The sequence below is a fragment of the Lutjanus erythropterus genome, chromosome 7 (assembly GCF_056507025.1).
Source record: "Lutjanus erythropterus isolate fLutEry1 chromosome 7, fLutEry1.hap2, whole genome shotgun sequence".
In the NCBI taxonomy this organism is placed as follows: Eukaryota; Metazoa; Chordata; class Actinopteri; order Lutjaniformes; family Lutjanidae; genus Lutjanus; species Lutjanus erythropterus.
In genome coordinates, this window is record NC_139323.1 from 12,117,179 (window position 1) to 12,138,164 (window position 20,986).

Below are 20,986 nucleotides of genomic sequence, written 5' to 3' on the forward strand. Positions count from 1 at the left end.
AAACTTACTGCACCACTACAACAACACTGTCTGTGGGTCTTGTTTGATTTTTATTGATCTTGTATAGTTTCTGTTTTAATTTCTGTTCTGATTTTAAATTTATATACCTCTATTTTCTGAATTAGATTACTTTTACTTACTAGGAGCAGTTCTGTCTGCTTTATCGTAGCATTAGGGCCAGATATGATATCTTCAAAATGCAGCTGCAACTACAGACTGAGGCACCTCCTCATGAGAGATGAGTGGAAGACAAGCAATGCAAATACATATAAAAATACATATAACCTCACTGCTTTATTATCACAAAGAGAAGTTCAAGCACTGCATGCACACTCATTTAGTGTTCTGCACACTGCATTTTACTGGTGAGTTACAGCTGCTCAGATAAAGGGCAGGTTGCTCCCCTCAGTCATTTTAGGCTATAACACAATTGAAATTGTTCACCAATTACACAGCCGACAAATGATCAAAGTGTATCACGATAAGAGCGGCAGCTTTGGGTTATAATAAAGAGTGTTGTTGTAATTGTGAAATGCTGATGTAATTTGGCAGGGGGAGCTCAGTGCCTCCTCCTTCTCTCCATCAGCAGACCTTTGTAGTCCTGATGGTTCTGCTGTCCCATATAGTTTTGCTGATGTGTTACAGCATTGATGGCTGACTCCTCTGGGGCTGAAAGAGTAGGCAATATTTTATTAGGCAATATTAATATTATACAGGCATATTTGAGAAGATGAGTGTACAGAGACCTAACACAGTGAACTCAGGAGACATGAGTGATGACATACCAATCTTTGTACAAGCCTTTAAAAGTCATAACTCTGAATGCGAATGCTTCAATCTACAGCACATTTTCTGCAACAGAGACATCAGGCAGAATCATGCAACATACTTCAAACTCTGCAAAAATATAAATGCAAATACTTTTGTTTTTGCTCCCATTTTTCATGAGTTGAAGTAAAAGATTCAAGATCACTTCTATACACACAGCACCTAATAGATATCTTTTTTCAAGATCAAACTGATAGTTTTAGAGATTAAAAAAAAAAGAACTTTTACAGTATAAGGAAGCATTTAACCAAAACTTTGATGTAATTCTACATGACCACTGAATGAAGGCCAGCTTCCTGACCTGACCTTGCAAAGGCTCATGTGTATTTTGGCAGCTGGTTGTGGGATACAGACCTGACGTGTCTGTCTGATAAGAAATGTGTCTCTGCATGTGCCACGTTGCCAGACACAAAGCAGAGTTGTTGAGTGAAACCCTCATTCATTTCTTTTTGAAAAGGAAACAGCAGGGGACACCTGACCTGAGCCATGTCTGGACTGAACGCGTCTCTCGGATACTTTCTGGCTGTCGTGATCTTTGCAGCCTTAGTTCGAACACTCCTTCAAAAATGGCCGCGGTTTGGCTTCGTTTTGGAGTTTGCATCCTCTTTCATGCTGGTGGCATGTTGGCTGGAGGTGCAGACCATTGTGGAGGTGGGCGAGTGGGCTGGGGGTCTGGGTCCTGATGTGACGGTGACCATTCTGTTTGTGGTGCTGTTGACCCACAGTGTGATCTGTGGTGGTGCATCAGGGAATCCCACCCTGGTGGTGCGGAAGTTCCTGCAGCTGGAGGCCACCTACCTGCCCACTCTCCTTGCTGTAGCAGCTCAGTTTGTTGGGGCCCACCTGGCCCTTCTTGTGGCTGGGTACTACTGGGGTCTGGAGCTGACAGACATGCACATGATCAAAAATCTGATGGCCAGAGAGTGCAGCACGTCTCTGCTGGTCTCTCTGCTGCAGGGGTTTTTCACTGAGTGTGTTTGTGCGCTCATCTTTCATCTAGTCCAGCTAAACCTGCAACGCAGATCTGCTTTGATCCGAGTGCCCCTGATCGCTGTCCTCCTCACTTTCCTGTCCCATACAGGTGAGTTTTAGGTGAACCTGGTCCCTCCTTTATCAGCACTGCAAAACAGGTTTAAAATCCACTCTTGAGAAGAAAATAAATAAGTAAATATGGGAAATATATGCAGGAAATTACTGTTTTCCTGGGTTGTTCTATTTTTACATGTGTATCTATATGGTTTAGGCCAATAATTTAACAAAACTAAATTAAAATTAAAAAAGGGGGAGTTGTGTGTGGATGTATGTAGTGGCATGAGTATATGTATATGCGTATAAGGGGTATGTACATGAGATTCAGATCACTTCACTGTATTAGTATAGTGATGGCAGGGCTTCATCTTTTAATGAATATATATTTTTGGAGTCTCAAAGAGCACATCACTTGTCCCATCTGGTAAATGTCCAATAACTTCTCAGTCCACATATCATACACATATTTATTTAAAACTTTTGCAAATAAGGACAAAATATCATAAAACAATGAGAAACTGGACTGAGAACTGTGTTAATGTGGCCTGTCACTTCCTTAAAATGAGAGACCAAATTACTTACATTTATTTTATACTCTAATCAACATCAATTAATCCGTTATCAATTCTGGATTTCTTAATGTGTTTGGTCACAGAAATCTGAGAGAAACAATTATTCTTACTTCATTTTGGTACTAACCTCCTCAAGTACAAGCATTGATACATAAGATATATATACTGAATATTTTAAAATATTTTTTGATTAAATATGATACTGAATATGTTCTACTGTATAGCAAAGTAAGTTACTCCCCCCAGGTTGTCAGTGTCAGTAAACTAATTGTTTTTTGTTTTTCAAATGATGATTTATGGATTATGATTAATGGAGTTTTTATTGCTTTATTTACACTGAAAATTGAAGATTAATATTTTGGGTACGTGCTCTGCTTACTGTTTTTGTCAGAGTAAAGTGATGTGATAAACAGTGAATGTTTATCAATATTGACTATGCAACATGCATTTTATTGTACTGAAAATGTTTTGAGATGTTTAAAGAGAAAATAAAGAGAAAAAAAATGTTTAAAGAGATTTTTAAGTAATTCAAAAGTATTCAGATTAAATTGTAATGCAATGGTTTATGTAAATTACGAAAATTTGCTATGCAATTGGTATTCAATAACTGACAACATTACAAAGTAATCTGATTCAACCACGTCAGTCATTTATGAATGTATGTCTGCCTCAAGTGATATTTGAAAGACTTTCCCGATTCCACTTTCTTAACAGTATCTTTAAATCAGTATAATAAAAAGCGACTGATTAAAAACTTAATTATTTTCTGCAGCCAGAGGCTACACTTCAGCTTACATGAATCCATCTCTGGCTTACGGCCTCACCTTCCACTGTCCTGGATTCACCTTGGTGCAGTACGCAGCAGTCTACTGGCTGGGTCCTCTCACAGGTAAATGACATTACAATGAAATATGTGCATCCTCTGTCAGTTCAGGTGAACACACTGCTTACACTGAATGTCTGTTTTCTAGGTATGACTCTGGCTCTTCTCCTGTACATGGGCCACATTCCAAGGATTTTTGCCAAGAACCTGATATATTTTCAGAAGACACGTTTCAGAGTACCAAAGGGGGACAAAGGAGAAAAAAAGAAAATGTGAAAGAAACGACTAATTTTTAATTTTCTTTTATCTGACAACAATTGGTCTAGACATATTTACCTCAAGTAAGAGTCACATGTCTGTATAGACAATGTAAATTATATTTAAAAAAAATATAATAATAATAATAGCAAATTGCTGAAATTTTCTATTTGTCTTTGCAGTTTTCAATAAAATCATCAGTATAAATGAAGTTTTTGTCATGGAAAAAACAAACACGGTCGCCAACACTTCTTCCTTTAAATCCATCATGTGTAGGACACCACACAGTCGCCATCTGCTGGTGGTGTCAAAAGTAACACTGACCAACAGATAAACATACTCCAGAAAGATACTTAAAGTGATCTCACAGAGGCCAAAAACTTACTCAATCAGTAAATTACTAAAATACAGAAAAGTTAGTATTTAAATAATATCAAACTCCTACCTCACCTTGTGGATTTATGTAACACAATAAAGCTACACATAAAAAAGAAAAAGGAGAAATATCAGTCCTTCATGTTCCACAGTGAGAAGAGGTGCTCTGGACAGCAGTGGGTTTAGATGACACTGATTCATCAGGCTTTTTGTCTTTTGGCTGATTCTTCAGAGAAGGGCCTGGATCTAAGGGTGAGAAAGAACAAATAATATCGATCAGAAGAAAGTGTTTGCCTTTTCGAATTGAGAAATCTGAATTTTAGGCTTCTATAGCTCCCAGTGTGTTTAATTTCAAAGTCTGATTAGGAAAAAAACTCTGGTTTCACACCTCAAATCTCAATGCTTCTGTGTGGAGTAATGATGAGATAAGTACAGTTTGCATATGGAAACCATCCTCTGTTGTGTAGTGTTGAGTTGAGGCTTGATACCTGGCTGCTTCTGGTGCTCCAGCTGAGCCTCTGGACGGTCCACCCACAAACAATAATCTGGATTATTCAGCAATGTCTTGCTCTGCCCACAGCTGAGACACCTCACAACAGTGAAGCAAGTCTTGCTGTTTTTTCCTGATGAGACAAAGTCAACAAAGACAAGGCTAAGTGTCTCTGAGCATGCTTCTTAACCAAACAAATGCAGATTAAACACATAAATGAACTGTTAAACTGATTTACTTCTTTGTCTTGTTGTAGCAGTCACGCCAGGGATGAGCAGTGAGCAGCACTTCTTGCATAATGTTCTCTTCACTGATGGGTCTCTGCAAAAAAAAAAAAAAAGAACAGATGTTAAAAACCCCATTGATGACAGGCAGCTGTTATACTGACCAGTTCCCTGAAAAGACTAAAACCAACAATACTCTCTGATTTACCTAACCTGTCTGTGGCTGTTAACCATAAACACACTGGGTTTCTACAAAAAAAACGTAAATCCCTTAAAGTGTCACAAATCTACTTTTTCAGTCTTTAAAATGGCTCAGTATTTGTCTATAACAGCAGGGCACTGTTGTTTTAAATTACTCAAACAGGAGGAAATAGTGCATGACTGGAGGACTGTTTTCAGTATTAACAGCAGCAGGGTGGTGCATACAGGACTGACTCAAAATAGAGTGCTCGTTCATTGCAATAAAGGGACGTCTCAGCCAGTATGACTCATTAATGTGTTTTTAGTAATTTTTGTACAATAATTGAGCTCTGACTCTCATACGAATAAAATATGTCACACTAGAGCTACACAGACAATACTTGTTAGTATAGTGGTTTTTATGGAATTAGTTGATGTAAGCAACCCAGATCTGCTCTAAAAACAACTTTTTAATAACCCCCCCCCCCCCCCCCCCCAAAAAAAAAGTCATCAATTGTGAACCCTGAAAACTAAACCTTAAGTCTAAATAATTTTGTTGAGCTGGACATGTTCATGCACATGTGAAACAGACAACAAGAAACAAAGAAACAACTACAACTCATGTTGCTTTAGCACAGTGATGCTAAATCAATGGGAGTGCTACAACTTGCTACAATTAAAACTTGTTAGAAAGATTCGTACTGGATATTGATTTTAGGTGGGATTTCCATGGATCAGAAAAATATTATTATTTTATTTTTATTTTTATTAGTATTTCCCATCTTTTCATTGTATGTAAACAAGAGCTAACTTAAATATGTTTGATGATGTGATGCAACATTTTAGTCAATATAAGATTGAAAATAACATTACATAATATTTAGGCTCACTAGAAAAGCTCTGCTACACTGAATGGAATTGGTCCTTATTTAGTACCATTACTAACACCTGTGTTTATCCTACCATTTCACATCAATATCGCTGCCTTGAAAGGGGTTTATAAAACAATATAGCACAAACTTTATACGTTATTAAAAGCATAACATTCTGCATGAAACACAAACTGACATTGTAAAATATAAATGTAATTTTGTCTGGTCTTTTTTTGGGCTTTGTTCTCCATGTATGTGTACCTACGTTTATAAACGTGTAAAATAAATAAAGTGAAAAGGGACTGTAGTTCTACCTTCAAAATAAAAGCAATCCCAGTTGAAGCACACAGCTCTAGATAATATTGAGACGAACTTAACTTACTGTCTGAGAACCAGACGTCTTGCAATGGTCCTCTGTGTGAAGCAGTAGAAACGAGCCAGCTCCACATTTTCAGGGTTTTGAGATAAAACACAATGTGCAGCCTGGACAGGGATAAAACCAGTAGAGGATCATAACACGCATGTTAGCAAGACAGCTAGCATGTTAGCCATGTGACGGCTGCCTATGGCATCATGACAGCTACTAGACATTGATGTACTATTTATTTCCTACCTGGTAAAGATAGTTCAGTCTTTGGTAAGCTTCTTTGTCTTTTATTTGGGCTGCCATTTCACCCAGAGGTCAGAAAAAGTTAACTTGACGACAGCAGCAGGCTGAGCTCAGCCGGTGTCAAATGTGTTTAGAAGGAAACCCCAGACCCGCAGAAAATCTCGCGAGAGTGAACATTTCAACCCAGACCGCGATTTTCCCTAACCCTAACAAATGTTTTCTGTCCCCAAACAGATTTTAATCAACAGCGTTCTACATAAAATATATATATATCTAATTAGTCTGTACAATGTCCACAGTGAAGTAACAACACATAGAAATCTCGCGAGAGTTTCGCAAATTAAGAGTTCTGTTCTAGACACGACCGGTGTCAAACACAGTTACACTTCCGGGCCAAATCTCCAGAATAAACGCACACGAAAAATTTTGCTCACAAAATTTTAAATGGTTGTTAACTACTTCTACTGCTTAAAATGAAGACATCTCAAGCTCCGTTATCTACATCCTAATCTTCATTTTTCACCTCCTGCAGAGAATTCAGTCATAGAGCCTAAACTGATTATACATGAAGTCCTCATTAGTTCAACTTAAAGTATGCAGATAGGAAATGTTATCAATGTTATATTGGATCACTTAAATGATTCTAGCTTCATGTTTGTTTCCCCTTGTGTGGCTTTATTGGAAAAAAAAAGTTGAAATACACTTTTTTAGACTGCAATAAATCTTTTTATTTGACACGTCTTTGCAGCTATTTTTCATTTCTCGGCTTCCACGTAGATTTATAGCTTTGTGTTGGTATTTATCTAGGTATCTAATTCTCATCAGTTTTAGAAATTTTCAGGTAACATAGTGACATAAACTGAAAAAATTACTTATTTCAAGATGATTTGTCTCAATTTACATTCGTACAAACTTGATAAAACAAGCTCAACCAACATTTTTTTCAGTTATCTCAACTAATCTTTGCTTGTCCAAAATATGTGACACAGGAAGTTGAGCCAACCAACTGCATGATAACTTGATTACGTCAAGCTGAGTCAACAAATCCTTTAAGTATGCTACAAACCATGACGAAATATTTTGCTGGCAATCAGTACATTATGGTGATTTTGTAAAACTGTGAGACTTAATTACTGTAATTAAGTCATTTTGAGGGTTCTTGTACTTTAATGAGTAAGTATGCATTACACTAATAGCCTTCAACTTAAATTAATATCACAACATTTCATCTGCGTATTTGTTGCCAATAAAAAGTATGTGATTGCAAAGTGAAAAACATACGGATGACAACAAACTACAACATGCACAGGTTTGGAGAGGTGACTGTGACCACCAAAAGAAAGAGAAACTGAAACCCCATTCGAATGAATTATACTGCATTAAACATAAACGTTTAACAAGTAACTAATACTCTGAGTAACTTTCAGGAAAAATAATTTGTACTTAAATGGACTGCTCACCTCAAAATCAAAAATACACATTTTCACATACATTGCATACTTGTTTGAAGACAATGGTGTTGAACTTACTTTCGGTGCTGAGCACAAGTCAAATTCCATTTAGTTTCATTGCATTCAAGAGAGGATTTTCAAAACTCTGCAACTTGCACCAACACTACACTGTAAACACTAACATCAAGCTTAATTACAATTACAGTTCACCTAAGTCAGTTTTTTTTTACCAACTTGTTATTAACAGTCATTTTAAATAAGTTACTTGTACTCTGAGGTCAAAAAAGCTGCCAAACTCAGTGTACTTGAGTTGGGTTCACTTAAACAAACCAAGTACTTAGATGTTATGCTTTTTTCAGTAGTGAAATGTAACATGTGGGTTCAAATCCCAGCTGGGGCAGAGCCTTTCTGTGCAAAGTTTACGTGTTCTTCCTCTATCCCTCTATCTATCAAATGATTTAATTCTAAAAACTGCTGAAGGCACAAAAAGGTAAAATTATGTAATATCCGGAGAAAATGAAGAGTACAGAAAAATGTGCAAAACTATGGTACAATTTGTTTGTTTGTTTTCTTCTTCTTTTGTGCATTAAACTTGGTACAGCCATCAGCTGTGACAGAAAAATTCTTCTGGTACAGGTTTTGGCGATGGGCGTGGCTAAATGGCTTAACCATTTCCCTTAAACAGCAGCTCCTGCTGCACGTTTCACCCACATGAACAAAAATCAGTAGGCACATGTATCACGCCCGGATGTTTAAAAAAGCCTCATGGAGCCACAGTCTAAACCCAACAGAAAATTGGACATTTTTAATTAAGTTGGCAATTTTGGTGATTTCCAGGTGTTTTATTTTAATAAACTCTTCCTACAGAACTAATATGATAGATTTCAAAATTGGTGTGTGCCGTCTAGAGACCTTCATGATGAAATGTTATGATAAGATTCCACTTTTGTTGAACAGCGTTGTCGTGGTGTGGCGTTGAATTTTGATGTCAGTCTTTATCTGCTCCAACACACCTGATTCAAATGATCAGCTCGTCGTCAAGCAACCTGATCATTTGAATCAGGTGTGTTGGTGCAGGGAAACATCTAAAACATGCAGGGGTACTTGAGGACCAGGGTTGAGAAACACTGACCTACACCCTGAACTTCATTTTGCACCTCCTGTCAAGCATTCAGTTAGTCATAAAGCAAATACTAATAATAAATGAGATTTTCATTTGTTCCACTTCAAGTATACAATTTACATTTTCATTTAGCAGATACTTTTATCCAGAGCGATGTACATCTGAGAGCTGATATAAAACAAGCAAGGATCTAGTCAGGAGAGAACACAAGTATGCGCCATGAAGCCAAGTTCAAGTCTGACAGGACTACAGTATAGATAGGAAAGGTTATTAATGTTACATTGCTCAAATTAGTCAGGCGTCTTTGCTTGTTTCCCTCTGTGTGGCTTTATAAAAAGAGGTTATATTACAGCACACCAATCACTTTCACACCCAGATCACAAAAGCACAAATAGTTGCATTTATTTGAGTGCGCAGACAAGGTTGTTAGTCGTTCAAAGGAGAAAAAAAACAAAAAACAAAACAGTCAACAAATTGTCTTTACCAGCCTTCAACAGCTAACCATTATCATATGGTCACTTTTTTTTCAAACTAATTATTAAGTACACAATATACACATGGGAAAAGCGCATTTGTTTAGTCCAGAAGAACACAAAGGACAGAGTTCGACATACAATACTCATTTTTAATAACAACAATAAAGAAGAAAGTATAAACCCTGTCAATCTAACATTTTAATTTGCCTGTAAGGTGCACCTCTGGTATCAGGAGACTATTGATACAGGGGAAGAACTGGTACAGTAGGTCTGTCAGGTCTGCGGCAATTGAAGAACGACACAATCACAGCACGTTCATGATGACAAATGTACTGAAATGTTTCCTATAAAAACCAGAAAATGTCCATAAAACACGACGAGTCAATGTGGAAATAGCAAGAGTGTTCTTTGAATGAGACCATCTATATAACAAGAAGGGGGACAAATATGAAATTCAAGTATCAAAATAACTAAGACACTGACGAGCTGAAAAGGTAAATTACAAAGGTAGTAAAAATCATGGGAAGAGAAACATTGACACAATCAACAATACATTAGGCAACATTTTGCATTTGTTTAAGGCAGTTGATTAAAAAAAACTAAATAGAACTAGGCATCTTCTTCATTCCAAGTTAAATACAAGCCTAGCCCTAACTTGTCACCAGGAGATTTGTTGTACAAAATAACTACGCCTGACTCGGAAACTAAGCACTTTAGTTTGACTTGTCTTCTGACGTCTGAGTGAGAATAGAGTTCATATGGACAGCGGTGGAGTTGTGCTCTAGATTTTTGGTCTTCTTCACAGTGAGGTTTGTCAGGGCTTATAAGGCTGGTGCATCAAGAGTGGCGAGTCACTCTCAGCCTATTGTCTGGCATGAAATCTAAATGTTTGGCACATATCTGTGCACAGCATGGGAAGGCAGGGTCGTGAGTTTCATCAGCTAACGATTGCCCTTCATGGCCTCCTTGGCTGCCAGGATGAGAGGTGTGAGACTGGAGAGTGGCTTCGCCAGCTTCAAGAACGGGTGCTGCACAAACAGAAGAGAAGGCAGGGGGACCAGTGAGTCAAAGTGCAGATTAAATTAAAACACAAGAGAAGTCCAATAAAAAAAAAAAAATCTAATAACAGGAAGTGTTTTTTAACCTGCAGTAGCTCTTTGCCTCCACCTCTTTTCTCTACATCCATTTCCAAGCAACGGTTGAGGAAATCTCTGAAGACTGGAGACAGCTTCTCTGGGTTCTGAAGCTCGGGTGTGCCATTCGTGGCAATCAGGTATAATGCCTGCCAAAGGGGAAGAGACAAGACCAAAAGGAAGAACTGTCAAACCCAGTTTCAGGGAAATAAATCATTTGCCAGCAGCAAATGAATCAAGTCAAACTGGTAAAATGAGACAACGTCATTAAAGTCTGACCGGTGTTTAATTGCTATGCAAACAGTAAGCACTTTAACAAGTCTACATATATTGAAAACCTCACAATGATTTGAACTTTGGTCGATGCCAGACAGTATTTGCTGTAAGTTTTTCCAAGGCGCAGTAATCAAATACGGCTTTAATTATCATTCAGTTTTGATATGGTAATACTAATTGTCAGGAATTTTACTGGGGTTTACCTCTAAATCATGTCATTGCTAAGAAGTGGCGAGGTTTGTAACATGCAGTGTGGACACATCAAGAGCAGTGTGCTCAGTTTGACGGGATAATTTATTTAAACATCATCCATCCCTGCTGAAATAAGCAGGCTTTCTATACTGTACATTGCACTCTTTTCATTACTGCAGAACCTGGCACTGGCTCTTTCCCTGTTTATGGTTACAATAAGTTTGATCTGTGTATCAACGTTGTACATTGTTCTAATCCAGTGGTTTGCAAGATTGGCAAAATCTCAAGGCACACCTGTACATTTGTGCAAAATAGCGTCTAAAACGTGTTCTCACTGTTATCTCTCCGTAAACATTTATTTTTATTTACTAATGCCAAATAAAATTTAACAAACATACTGACAAACTTTATCACTCAAAAATATTAACAAAGTAATTTCACAATTAATTTAAAACTTTGGAAATTTACATCAAATCAGCAACAGACCTATTCAAATCAGACAGGTCACAAGATTAACAATGAGGTAATGGAACTGAATAGTTGGTGTTGTTGTTGTAAAGTATATTGCAATAATAATGTAGCATTGTCACAAAATCCCATGGTACACCTGGACTTGCCTCACTACACTGTTTGGGAACCACTGGTCTAATCCCTTGTCTGCACTTGGTCAGTAAAGCTGATTCAACAGTGTTTGCACACAACACGAATACAAAAAAGCAACAGAAGCAGCAGACAAACTCGTCAGACATATTTGTATCTCAACAAGTTCAGCTAACAACAAATCAACTGTTCGGTGCTCGAATGCCGTTGTTGGTGTATGTGGAGAGCAGGACAAACACTTATAACACTTGTGAGCATGTGTCCTGGTTTTGTGTTGACTCATGACAGTTTAAGGACCGCAGCTGGTCAGCAACTACACCAAAGTTTGACAAACAAATCGTTCATCCCATTAATCACTAATGTGTATAGCTTTTGATACTAGGATTGCAAATAATTATTTTTTATTAGTGATTAATCTGTTGATCATTTTCTCCAATAACTGATTAGGTGTCTGGTCCAAAAAATGGCAGAAAATGGTGAAAAATGGCGATTGTTGTTTCCCACAATCCCACGGTGAAATCTTCACGCTATGTGTCCACAAAAATTTGGACACTTTTTCATTTTAGTTGGCAACTAACTTAACACTTGACAAATAATCGACTAATCATTCCATTTGATATAAAAATCAGAATTGTTTACAATGTACAGTAAGCTGTGCCTTTGACTTTTATTTGTATGTGAACCCGAGTTTGTTAAATAAATTTGCTCACTGCACAAAATTTAATTGGGAGAATTTCATGCCACAAGCTGAAAAAAAAAACCATGTAAACAGGACTAAAGGAAAAATAATTAAATAATCAAGAGGGTTTAAAAGTCTGACTCACTCGTAGTGGGTTCTCGTTCAGGTAGGGAGGCTCTCCTTCCACCATCTCGATGGCCATAATACCCAGTGACCAAATGTCTACTTTAGGCCCATAAGCCTTTCTGGTCACCACCTCAGGAGCCATCCAGTAAGGCGTGCCGACCATGGTGCTGCGTTTGCTCTGCTCTGGGGTGATCTGGGCACAGAAGCCAAAGTCGGCTGTCGAGGAGACGGAGAAGAGTAAATATATAGTTACAGTGACAGGACGTAGAGATCAGAGTTTAACATCAGTACAGGACTTACTCAGCTTGACAGATCCGTCCATCCCCAGTAACACGTTGTCACTTTTGATGTCTCTGTGAATGACCTGGTTTGCGTGCAGGAAATCCAACGCTTGTAAACACTACAGATATGATGACAAACAGGAGGAGATGTGGTCAATTGATATGTTGGGAATTTAACTTTTGTTTTGCCTCCAACCTCTACTTAAAGACTTGGATTAGATTTCGTTCACATGGCAGCATACCTCTCGGCAGACAGCAGCTATCTGGGCCTCATCCATACAGGTCTCTGTAACCACATCTGTCAGCGAGCCACCAGCCAGATACTCCATCACCACGAACAGCTCCTCCCCCATCAGGAAACTGACACGCACAAACACACATCATCACACTCTGGTGTCCATCTATGATTTCTAACTTTTAGGATTTGTTAGAATCACCATCAGCAATCCAGCTGCAGGTTTACTGTCAGTCTCACCTGTCTAAAAAGTTGACAATGTTGGGGTTCTTCAACTCCTTCATCACTAGAATCTCATTGATGATCAGCTCCTTCTTCGGCTGCTTTTGTAGGTTGATCTGCTTAATGGCGACCTGAAAAAAGGCACCGTGCGAAACCAGAGAATCAGAATTACCCAAATTTGACAAATTATTCTCAGGACTATGTTAGTATACAATTTTTTCCCCTTAATCTTTATTATGACTGCAGTGTATGTGTGTCTTTAACACAGTTAAGTGGTTTGCCTAATTGTCTTTTCTCTCTTATTGAAAAACAATTTAACTGAGATTATGTAACTTTAGAAAGAAGAAATAACAATTTTGTCCACTTACAAATGAAAAGTTGAATTCATAAGCAATAAAATACACCCTTATTCAGAAGTTTTAGATTAGAACTGCAATGATTAGTCAATTCATTGATTGAAAGAAGATCTATTGCGACACAATTGATGTCAAATTAAGTCATTTTTCGGGCAAAGAGGTTCCAGCTTCTTAAAGGTACGGATCTGCTGCTTTTCTCTGTCCTTTATAACAGCATATGAGGAGGTTTTTGGACTCATGGCTGGACAAAAGAAGCAGTTTAAAGATGTCACTTTGGGTTCTGGTTAAGTGTGATGAGCACTTTACACACATTTTGGCCATTTTGTTGACTAAACTCTGCACCACTTTATCATGAGAATAATCAGGGGATTAACTGATAAGAAAAATCATTGTTAGTTGCAGCCGTTTTGCTGATACAAATAAACTTGGTCTGGTATGATTTATGATGTTGTTGTTCACAGATGAGAACTAAGGTAAACTAACTTTAAATAGATATCTTTGAGTAACTGACAGCACTGGGTCAGTTTGCTGACTTGATTACTCTCACTTTACTTGAGCTGCTGTTACAGGATGTTTTAGTGTTCATCATTGTCTCAGAAATGTCACTTGCAGCCGCAGTGTCAACTGTTCAGCAAGTTACACCATCTCACCTTAGAGCTGCATTTCTTGTAGAAACAGTGCCATGTTAATAAAGCTTATTGTTAAAAATTATTTACTTTCATGAGTGCATTTTATGTGATGACAACTTTACTCTGCTGTGTCCCTGGACTGTTAATTCCTTTACTCAGTCATATTTTACCTCCTGTCCTGTGGCAACATCGATGGCTGTGAATACTGTTCCTGATGCCCTGTGAGAAGAAAGAGATTATCAATTTACTTCAATGCATATTAAAAAAAAAGTATCATCATCTCAGACATAGACAGACATTTTAACACAAAAGCTGTGATACATCTAACACAACTGTGATATGATGCTTTGTTTTAGGGTTGGCATGATACCACTTTTTCATGTCTGATGCTGACAGCATAACACTGATTATCTGCTATACCATGTTTTTCCCTCTTGAACAACTAAGCTGTTAATGATTCATTTGCATGGATGCACTTTGCTGAATCTAACCATCTAAAAAACATCATGCTCAAACTGTGAGACTAATATTCTGCTTTCATGAAGGAGGAAACACACAACTCACAGCATGAGTGATACTGCTGCTTCTTTTTATTTAAACCTTTTCACACAGAAAACTTTTAGCAGCATTTTTGACTGGTCGGCACAAAACTAATTTTTAAATGCAGAGCATAATTACACTTGGCTGTTTTGCTTTTTTCCTTCCTTGAGCTAAAAGCAACTCCACACAGCTGACATGGTGACAGCACAACTGACAGGTCTCACTCACATTCCAGCTACTGTTCACTGTTCAGACATTGTTCATCTGTGCTACTGGTGACTCTCTCCCTCCCTCCTTCCCTCCCTCTTTAGTATGTCACTCAAGTTGACTTAAGCATTAACGCGAGATGCGATCCAATGACTTGGCTACTATTGGGCCAATACCAATACTGAGTATCAGATCAGCACATCCCAACATTGTATGTATAATACTGACCTAGATACACTAGAATAACAATAATACTAGGATCTGAGTGATAGGATAGTTATGATCTCATTATCGGGCTTATCTGGTTTCGTATCACTGATGATGCTCAAAAATGGACCTCACAAAGCTCTGTTAACTGTTAACATTTTTTGTTTTTAATTAAGCTGTTATTTAGAATTGGCATGTTCTGCTTTTCAAGGTTGGAATATTAGCGTACAGTAATCATGAGAAAAGTCCCAGTTCTAACTGGCATCCATTTGATCTATTTTGGTAAATAGCTGTTGAAAAACTTTTCCAGGATGCAGGTGGGCAGCATTACACTTTAGTGTGGATTCTGTCTCAGGATACAGTCAAAGCCAAGTGTGAGTACACTGTGGGTGGATTCGAGAGGTTTAAAAATTTCATGTTGATACAAAAAATTACCAAATTGTGAAGAAGTTTAAGGGCCTATAATCATAATAATTACATAACTACATACATAATTAATATTCCATAGTATATATAAAAACTTAAACACTACCACATGTTTTAAATGTAACTGGTGAATCTGTACTCACCCCTGACCAATTTTTTCATATCTGGTGTACTTCTTCTTGGGATCTCCAATGCTGACTATGGTTCCTGTAAGCCAGATAACAATTTCGTATGTAAAGGAAACAGGTGGGATTTAAAAAGCTCTGTCACTGTGACAATGGATTTGTGAGATCAATGGTTTATTAATAATTTACTCAGTTTATCCATGATCTCCTCATCCGACATCTTGCCCTTCTTTTTCTGTCTGTCTGCAGCCTTGGAGGCAACGTCTCCGTCTACACACGTGCTTGGAGCAGGGATGGGGTCGATAACAGAGCGAGTATACACCTACACAACACAACACGATTAAGACTAACAAATTAAGAAATCTCAAGTTCACACTGAATGCATCAGAAAGTGATTTTTACAAACAATCATCAATGAAATCACAACTTACACTCTTTGTGTGTTCCGGTCTTGGTGCCACAACAGGAGGAGGAGTTTCATCATCGTCATCATCATCAATGTCTTTGATATTCGGAGAAGAGGGTTCAGTGCCTTTTTTGACAGGCTAATTTAGAGAGAAAGAAAATGCTGTTAACCGTTACAAGACAAAATACAATGCAACTAAAATAGCTTTTTTTACAGACTTGAAAAACTTACAGACTGAGGCCCTGGGGTGAAGGCATCTTTTTCTGCGAATTAAAAGAAGAACAATATAGCAGAGTGAGAAAAAATAAGATGCTTTATAAGTACCTGTAGTGACGGGTTAAACTAGATGTTCTCAAAAGGTTCACGGCTGTTCTGCTCGTTGCACTGCCTGATCACACGTTTTACATTACAAAATATTGATTAAATTCCTCTTCATGAGAAAAGAAAAAATGTATCAACTTAAAGGCAAAAGTATAATTTTAGGAAATAATTACCTTGCACCTACCAACTTGTTAGAAATCCATAATGCCCTACAGGTAACTAAACAAACTTAAAACTTACAATCTGGATTTTTTTCATGTGGTGACGTATTTATCCATAGTCAGTGTAGATGGCAGTTGGCGCAACCCCCAGTTTGGAGAGGCAGCAGGAATACCAGTGTACAAAACTAAGCAAGAGTCAGCAGCTAAACCTAATCAGTTTAAGTGTACAATGTACTTAGAATATTTTTAAAAATATGTAAATATGATTCACTCCAATGCAACCAGACTCCTTAAAACCAAACTTTTTCCTCCCAGAAAACAGGAGTTGCTGGTCTACCGCTGCCTTGATCAGTTACTTTATTTGTATTATTGTGTGACTTTGGTGAATCCAAACTATTATTTTAAAACACTGAAGCCACACAATACCATAAACAAACTAACAGATCGAGCCAAGGCAGCAGTAGACCAGCAACTCCTCATTTCTGCAAGGTAAATTTACTGTTTCCGCTTAACAAGTCTGCTTGCTTTGGAGTGAACCATATTTGTCTTATATAACAGCAGTTTCTTGTCAGCAAAGGCTGTCTGAAGGCAAAGTAAAGAAGTGAAATATTCTAAATATAGTGTACACTTAAACTGAATACAGCAAAGTAAAGCGCTGAAAATATTCAGATATCAGATTAAATATTCTAAATAGAGAATAAACTTACACTAATATTGTTTTCTTTAGTGGACCTTTTTTTTAAGTGTCTAAAACAAGTTTTGCTGCTGACTCTGGCCATGGCAATTCATTGCTTAGCTTCTCCGCTGGGGGCGTGCCAGTCAACATCTACTGTTGGTAATACAGTTACCAGTAAGTACCTGATAGAGTAATCCCATATCAAACAATATGAAATATCCTTTTAATGTTGCAATATAACTTGCAGCCTCACCAGAAGATGAGAAGCTGAGGTACTTCTGACGACCGTTGCCTGTAGAGTCGTAGAACTTAAGAACATCAAGCACAGCCTGTGGGTTTTTCTTCTGCTCTGACTTGGTGATGTTTGAGGTCTGGAGTAGTCGAGCCCATTGCTCTGGCATACCCTGTGTGTAACAGAGGTGACATAGTGTCAAACTGATGCAGGCTTAGATGTTACGTACATACGACTTGTAAAGCAGGTGTTAGTGGAAGAAAAAAAAAGCGTGAGAACGAGCAAAAGGTGAAAACTCACAGTGAACTCTCCTGTGACGGCGTCAAACCCAACATGTATGGTGTGTTCAAAGTCTGAAGGTGGTGAGATTTCTGGTCGTTCTTTGTCTCGATCTTTTTTTCGACCACCTTAGAGAAACCAAAACCTTATTGAAATTACACATGACAACACTTCTCAAGTGTTAACAAACCAAGAGGCTTTACTCAAATAAAATTGAAAAAGTACAGGCTCTGAAATGTAATCAAAGTATGAAAATAAACAGTACCCCTCTCTGACTGTTCACAACATTTCTCTTCTTCTTATGTATTTTTCATCGTCATACCTTTTTGGTAATCTTGTTACGTCTTTTTTCTTGTCACATCTTTTTCTATCTTGCTACATTGTAAAGTAACAAGTACAGTAACAAAGTATTTGTACTTCATTACTTTCCACCTCTGAACAAACCCAAGAATGACTTTCAAGTTCTATATTTTTCTGCCAAACTCTTTGTCTCACCTTTTTCAGCCCCAGAGAAGATTGAGATGATCTTGTTACGAGGTTTTCTCTCCTCAGGCACAGAAGGCAGTGGTTTTGAGCTGTGGTTGGCTGAGAGTGAGTCTTTGCCAGAGCCTGTGCTGAAGATGGTGCTGCTCATCCTGACCGGAGGGGCAGGGGGTTTGTCCTCAGGGTCTCCGTTATCACACATCGCTATAGGTTGCTGGGAGCCTCACAAGGCTAAGAGGGCTTGGGGAAGGGCACAGCGGGCGAGAATGGACAGGGTGGCAAACAGAGAGGGAGCGAGGCAGCGCTCACATCAACACGAGGCACGGCTGTGCTCATGCGCTACGGGAGAATGTGCCAAAAATGACAGAAGAGAAAGGAAGCAGTGAGTGGTACCTGTAAGAAAATTAGACATTTATAAGACAAGGAAAATACAGTGATAAGGTTACAAATACAGTAGAATGTGGTGACTAATAATCAGGGAACTACTCTCTAATAAAACAATTTAAAGGGACAGTTCATCCCAAAATAAAAAATATATTGGACCTAGGTTTGTAATGCTCCAGATATCAAAAAACATTTGAAAAACTTATCAGCGGTACATCTTTCCAAAAATCACAACCCAGTTAGTCAAGATAATCTACACATCTTGCTGTGAGCAGTTTCATGTAGGAACTATTTTCTTTCTAACATCTGCCAACTGTATTACCACACAGATAGAAGCATGCTACTTTACTCATGAACAAGAGGAGTTAACCTGTGACAGTACAGAACGTAAACATCAACAGGGTGCGCTGTAACCTCTCGTCCATGACGAGATGCGCATTTTGTTTTACACAGTGATACTGATGACAGGTGTAGTTCAGTAGAAGGAAAATAGTGCCTACATGAATACAACAAGGTCTGTAGATTATCTTGAGTGACCAGGTCATGGTTTCTGGAAAGAGACATTGCCACGGAGGTTTAAAAATGTAGTTTTGGCAAGTGCCAAGGAATTATTATATTTTCTATTATATTGGAGAGATGGCAGATATCTCTACGGTGGACATCTCCACAACAATCTAGATGGATATACAGTACTACAGGTAAGAGGACAAATACTTATTTTTGATTTGGGGTTGAACTGTCCTTTTAATCGCGAATTAATAAAGCTGGTTTGGTCACTGGGAAAACAACCATCATCTTGGGTCACAATAGTGTGGGACAGAAACCATGCACACAGTCTAAAATGCTCTAAGTCTCATCTCATAACCTTATTTTTCAGACAAAAATGTATACAAAGAATTGCCACTACTTCAAGTACAAATAAACGATCCCTACAGTGGATAAGAGGGTGACTTAAATTACTGTACGAACAAATAAATCATTTGGCAGTAGCTAACTAATAATCAGAGAGAGCAGAGGCTAACATTTACAGTTAACTTAAAGGAGACCGTGTTGGCGGAACGAGATCAGTGACTACAGTTTATTTAAACATAACTTACCCCCGTTAAAGACTTAGTATCAGTCTGAGGAAATGTTAAGAGCATTTTTAATCAGACTAGTTTCTTCTTTGCGTCCCATGTTTTGTCTAAATAAGACTATAAAAGGAGCCCGCATGAGGATACAAGAATAATGCAAGTTGCTCCTCTCCAAGTATAGCTGATACAGAAATAACATCCTAACACTTAATTGCTGCTTGCTAAGATAAATAGTGTCAACATATCGACATTCAGCCTGTTATTTTCCAATATAACGGTATTTCTGTTTTGTCAAAAGTGTCCTTCAAATAAGTAACAACCGGGGCGGCTAGCAAGCTAGCGTTAGCCTTAACTACTTGGCCAACAAGTGGGTTGTGTCCATAAGAGAACCCCCTATCCGCGAAACGTATCGCGAGAATGATTATTATAACCCAATCCTTGATCTCTATCTAACTATACACACACGTTTTACTGTTCCTGAAGTTACCCAGATATTAATGATAGCGTCTTCACATTACAAATCATGCTTAATTATACAAACCGCCACAAAAAAAAAATTGAGAAAAATCTCGCGAGAGTTTCATAAATTAAGGGTTCCCTTCTAGACATAACCCAACAAGTGTGCTAGCCATAAGCTAAGATTAGCATGACTAGCTACTAACGCTTGCAATCCTATGAGAGCAGTGTTTAAACTTTTAGCCAGTTAGTCTGCCAAACAAACTTATAGGAGAGATTAACATAGCCAAACGTGTTATCTAGACAACACTATGGAAGCTTAAAGTTTTAAACTATCAAGCAGCACTCTGGTTTACAGGCAGGCTAACGGAGGCGACGCAGGAGCAGCAGCAAAGCTCACCGGAGCCTCCACACCAGTTCAACTTGAAGAGAACTTGACTCCCGGACGATCCTCGACGAGCTGGAAAACGGCTGTAAATCCGTTAAAAGTACTTCCTCTGTTACACGGGCCTTGATGGTACGCAGCGCATACAAATAACTTAATAAAAACGTGACTACAATTATTTACAGTGCAACTTTTCTTCTATCTTTTCGGCCCTTGGATAATTCCGCTATGGCGAAGGGGAAGCGGAACTACCGACCCAGCCCAGCCTATTCAATCATGTTTCAGATGAATGGTGTGAGAACTTTGACTGCTGTCTGTATTCAAAACTGCACTGCTGTGATACTCAGAGCTCTGACAATAATATTTTTGAGCACTACAAACATTTACCATGCTGAAATTTAAAAGAGGAACAGAAAGTTAGAGGTTGAAAAGCACATAATGTATTTTAACATAATATGTGAAAAGGAGGCTGATTGAAACCCACTTTCCATCAGTTTGAAAATAACTTTAAAATCCAGGCCCTGCTGAAGCACTTTTGCGCATTTCCGGCAAACAGACTATTATATATAATGACTGATTTCCCAC

General features: G+C 38.2%; 3 protein-coding genes across 6 annotated transcripts; 1 reads left to right on the forward strand and 2 right to left on the reverse strand.

The window, feature by feature from the left end:
* The first annotated feature begins 670 nt into the window (after window positions 1-670).
* On the forward strand, window positions 671-3,916 carry aqp12 (aquaporin 12). The gene is made up of 3 exons (XM_084722720.1): window positions 671-1,909; window positions 3,202-3,318; window positions 3,401-3,916. Exons 1-3 carry the CDS (start codon window positions 1,315-1,317, stop codon window positions 3,526-3,528), a joined length of 840 nt encoding a protein of 279 aa, XP_084578846.1. The 5' UTR covers window positions 671-1,314; the 3' UTR covers window positions 3,529-3,916.
* On the reverse strand, window positions 3,526-6,355 carry rpp21 (ribonuclease P subunit p21). Its single transcript, XM_084722721.1, has 5 exons — window positions 6,265-6,355; window positions 6,034-6,134; window positions 4,614-4,696; window positions 4,374-4,508; window positions 3,526-4,131 (listed from the first exon to the last, which is right to left on the reverse strand). Exons 1-5 carry the CDS (start codon window positions 6,319-6,321, stop codon window positions 4,025-4,027), a joined length of 483 nt encoding a protein of 160 aa, XP_084578847.1. The 5' UTR covers window positions 6,322-6,355; the 3' UTR covers window positions 3,526-4,024.
* A 2,857-nt stretch (window positions 6,356-9,212) lies between these two features.
* Window positions 9,213-20,671, reverse strand: pak2b (p21 protein (Cdc42/Rac)-activated kinase 2b). Of its 4 annotated transcripts, none has more exons than XM_084722723.1 (15): window positions 20,417-20,671; window positions 18,116-18,442; window positions 17,642-17,748; window positions 17,363-17,513; window positions 16,183-16,214; window positions 15,977-16,090; window positions 15,735-15,867; window positions 15,564-15,627; window positions 14,211-14,259; window positions 13,074-13,186; window positions 12,841-12,958; window positions 12,618-12,717; window positions 12,337-12,533; window positions 10,456-10,593; window positions 9,213-10,339 (listed from the first exon to the last, which is right to left on the reverse strand). In XM_084722723.1, the coding sequence occupies exons 2-15, from the start codon at window positions 18,303-18,305 to the stop codon at window positions 10,253-10,255; spliced, it is 1,593 nt and encodes a 530-aa protein (XP_084578849.1). In that variant the 5' UTR covers window positions 18,306-18,442; window positions 20,417-20,671; the 3' UTR covers window positions 9,213-10,252. The 4 variants fall into 4 exon arrangements, with proteins under 4 accessions (XP_084578849.1, XP_084578848.1, XP_084578852.1 ...); XM_084722722.1 differs by having other exon boundaries at window positions 18,116-18,496; XM_084722726.1 differs by lacking the exon at window positions 20,417-20,671 and adding an exon at window positions 19,585-20,383.
* Window positions 20,672-20,986: the final 315 nt, after the last annotated feature.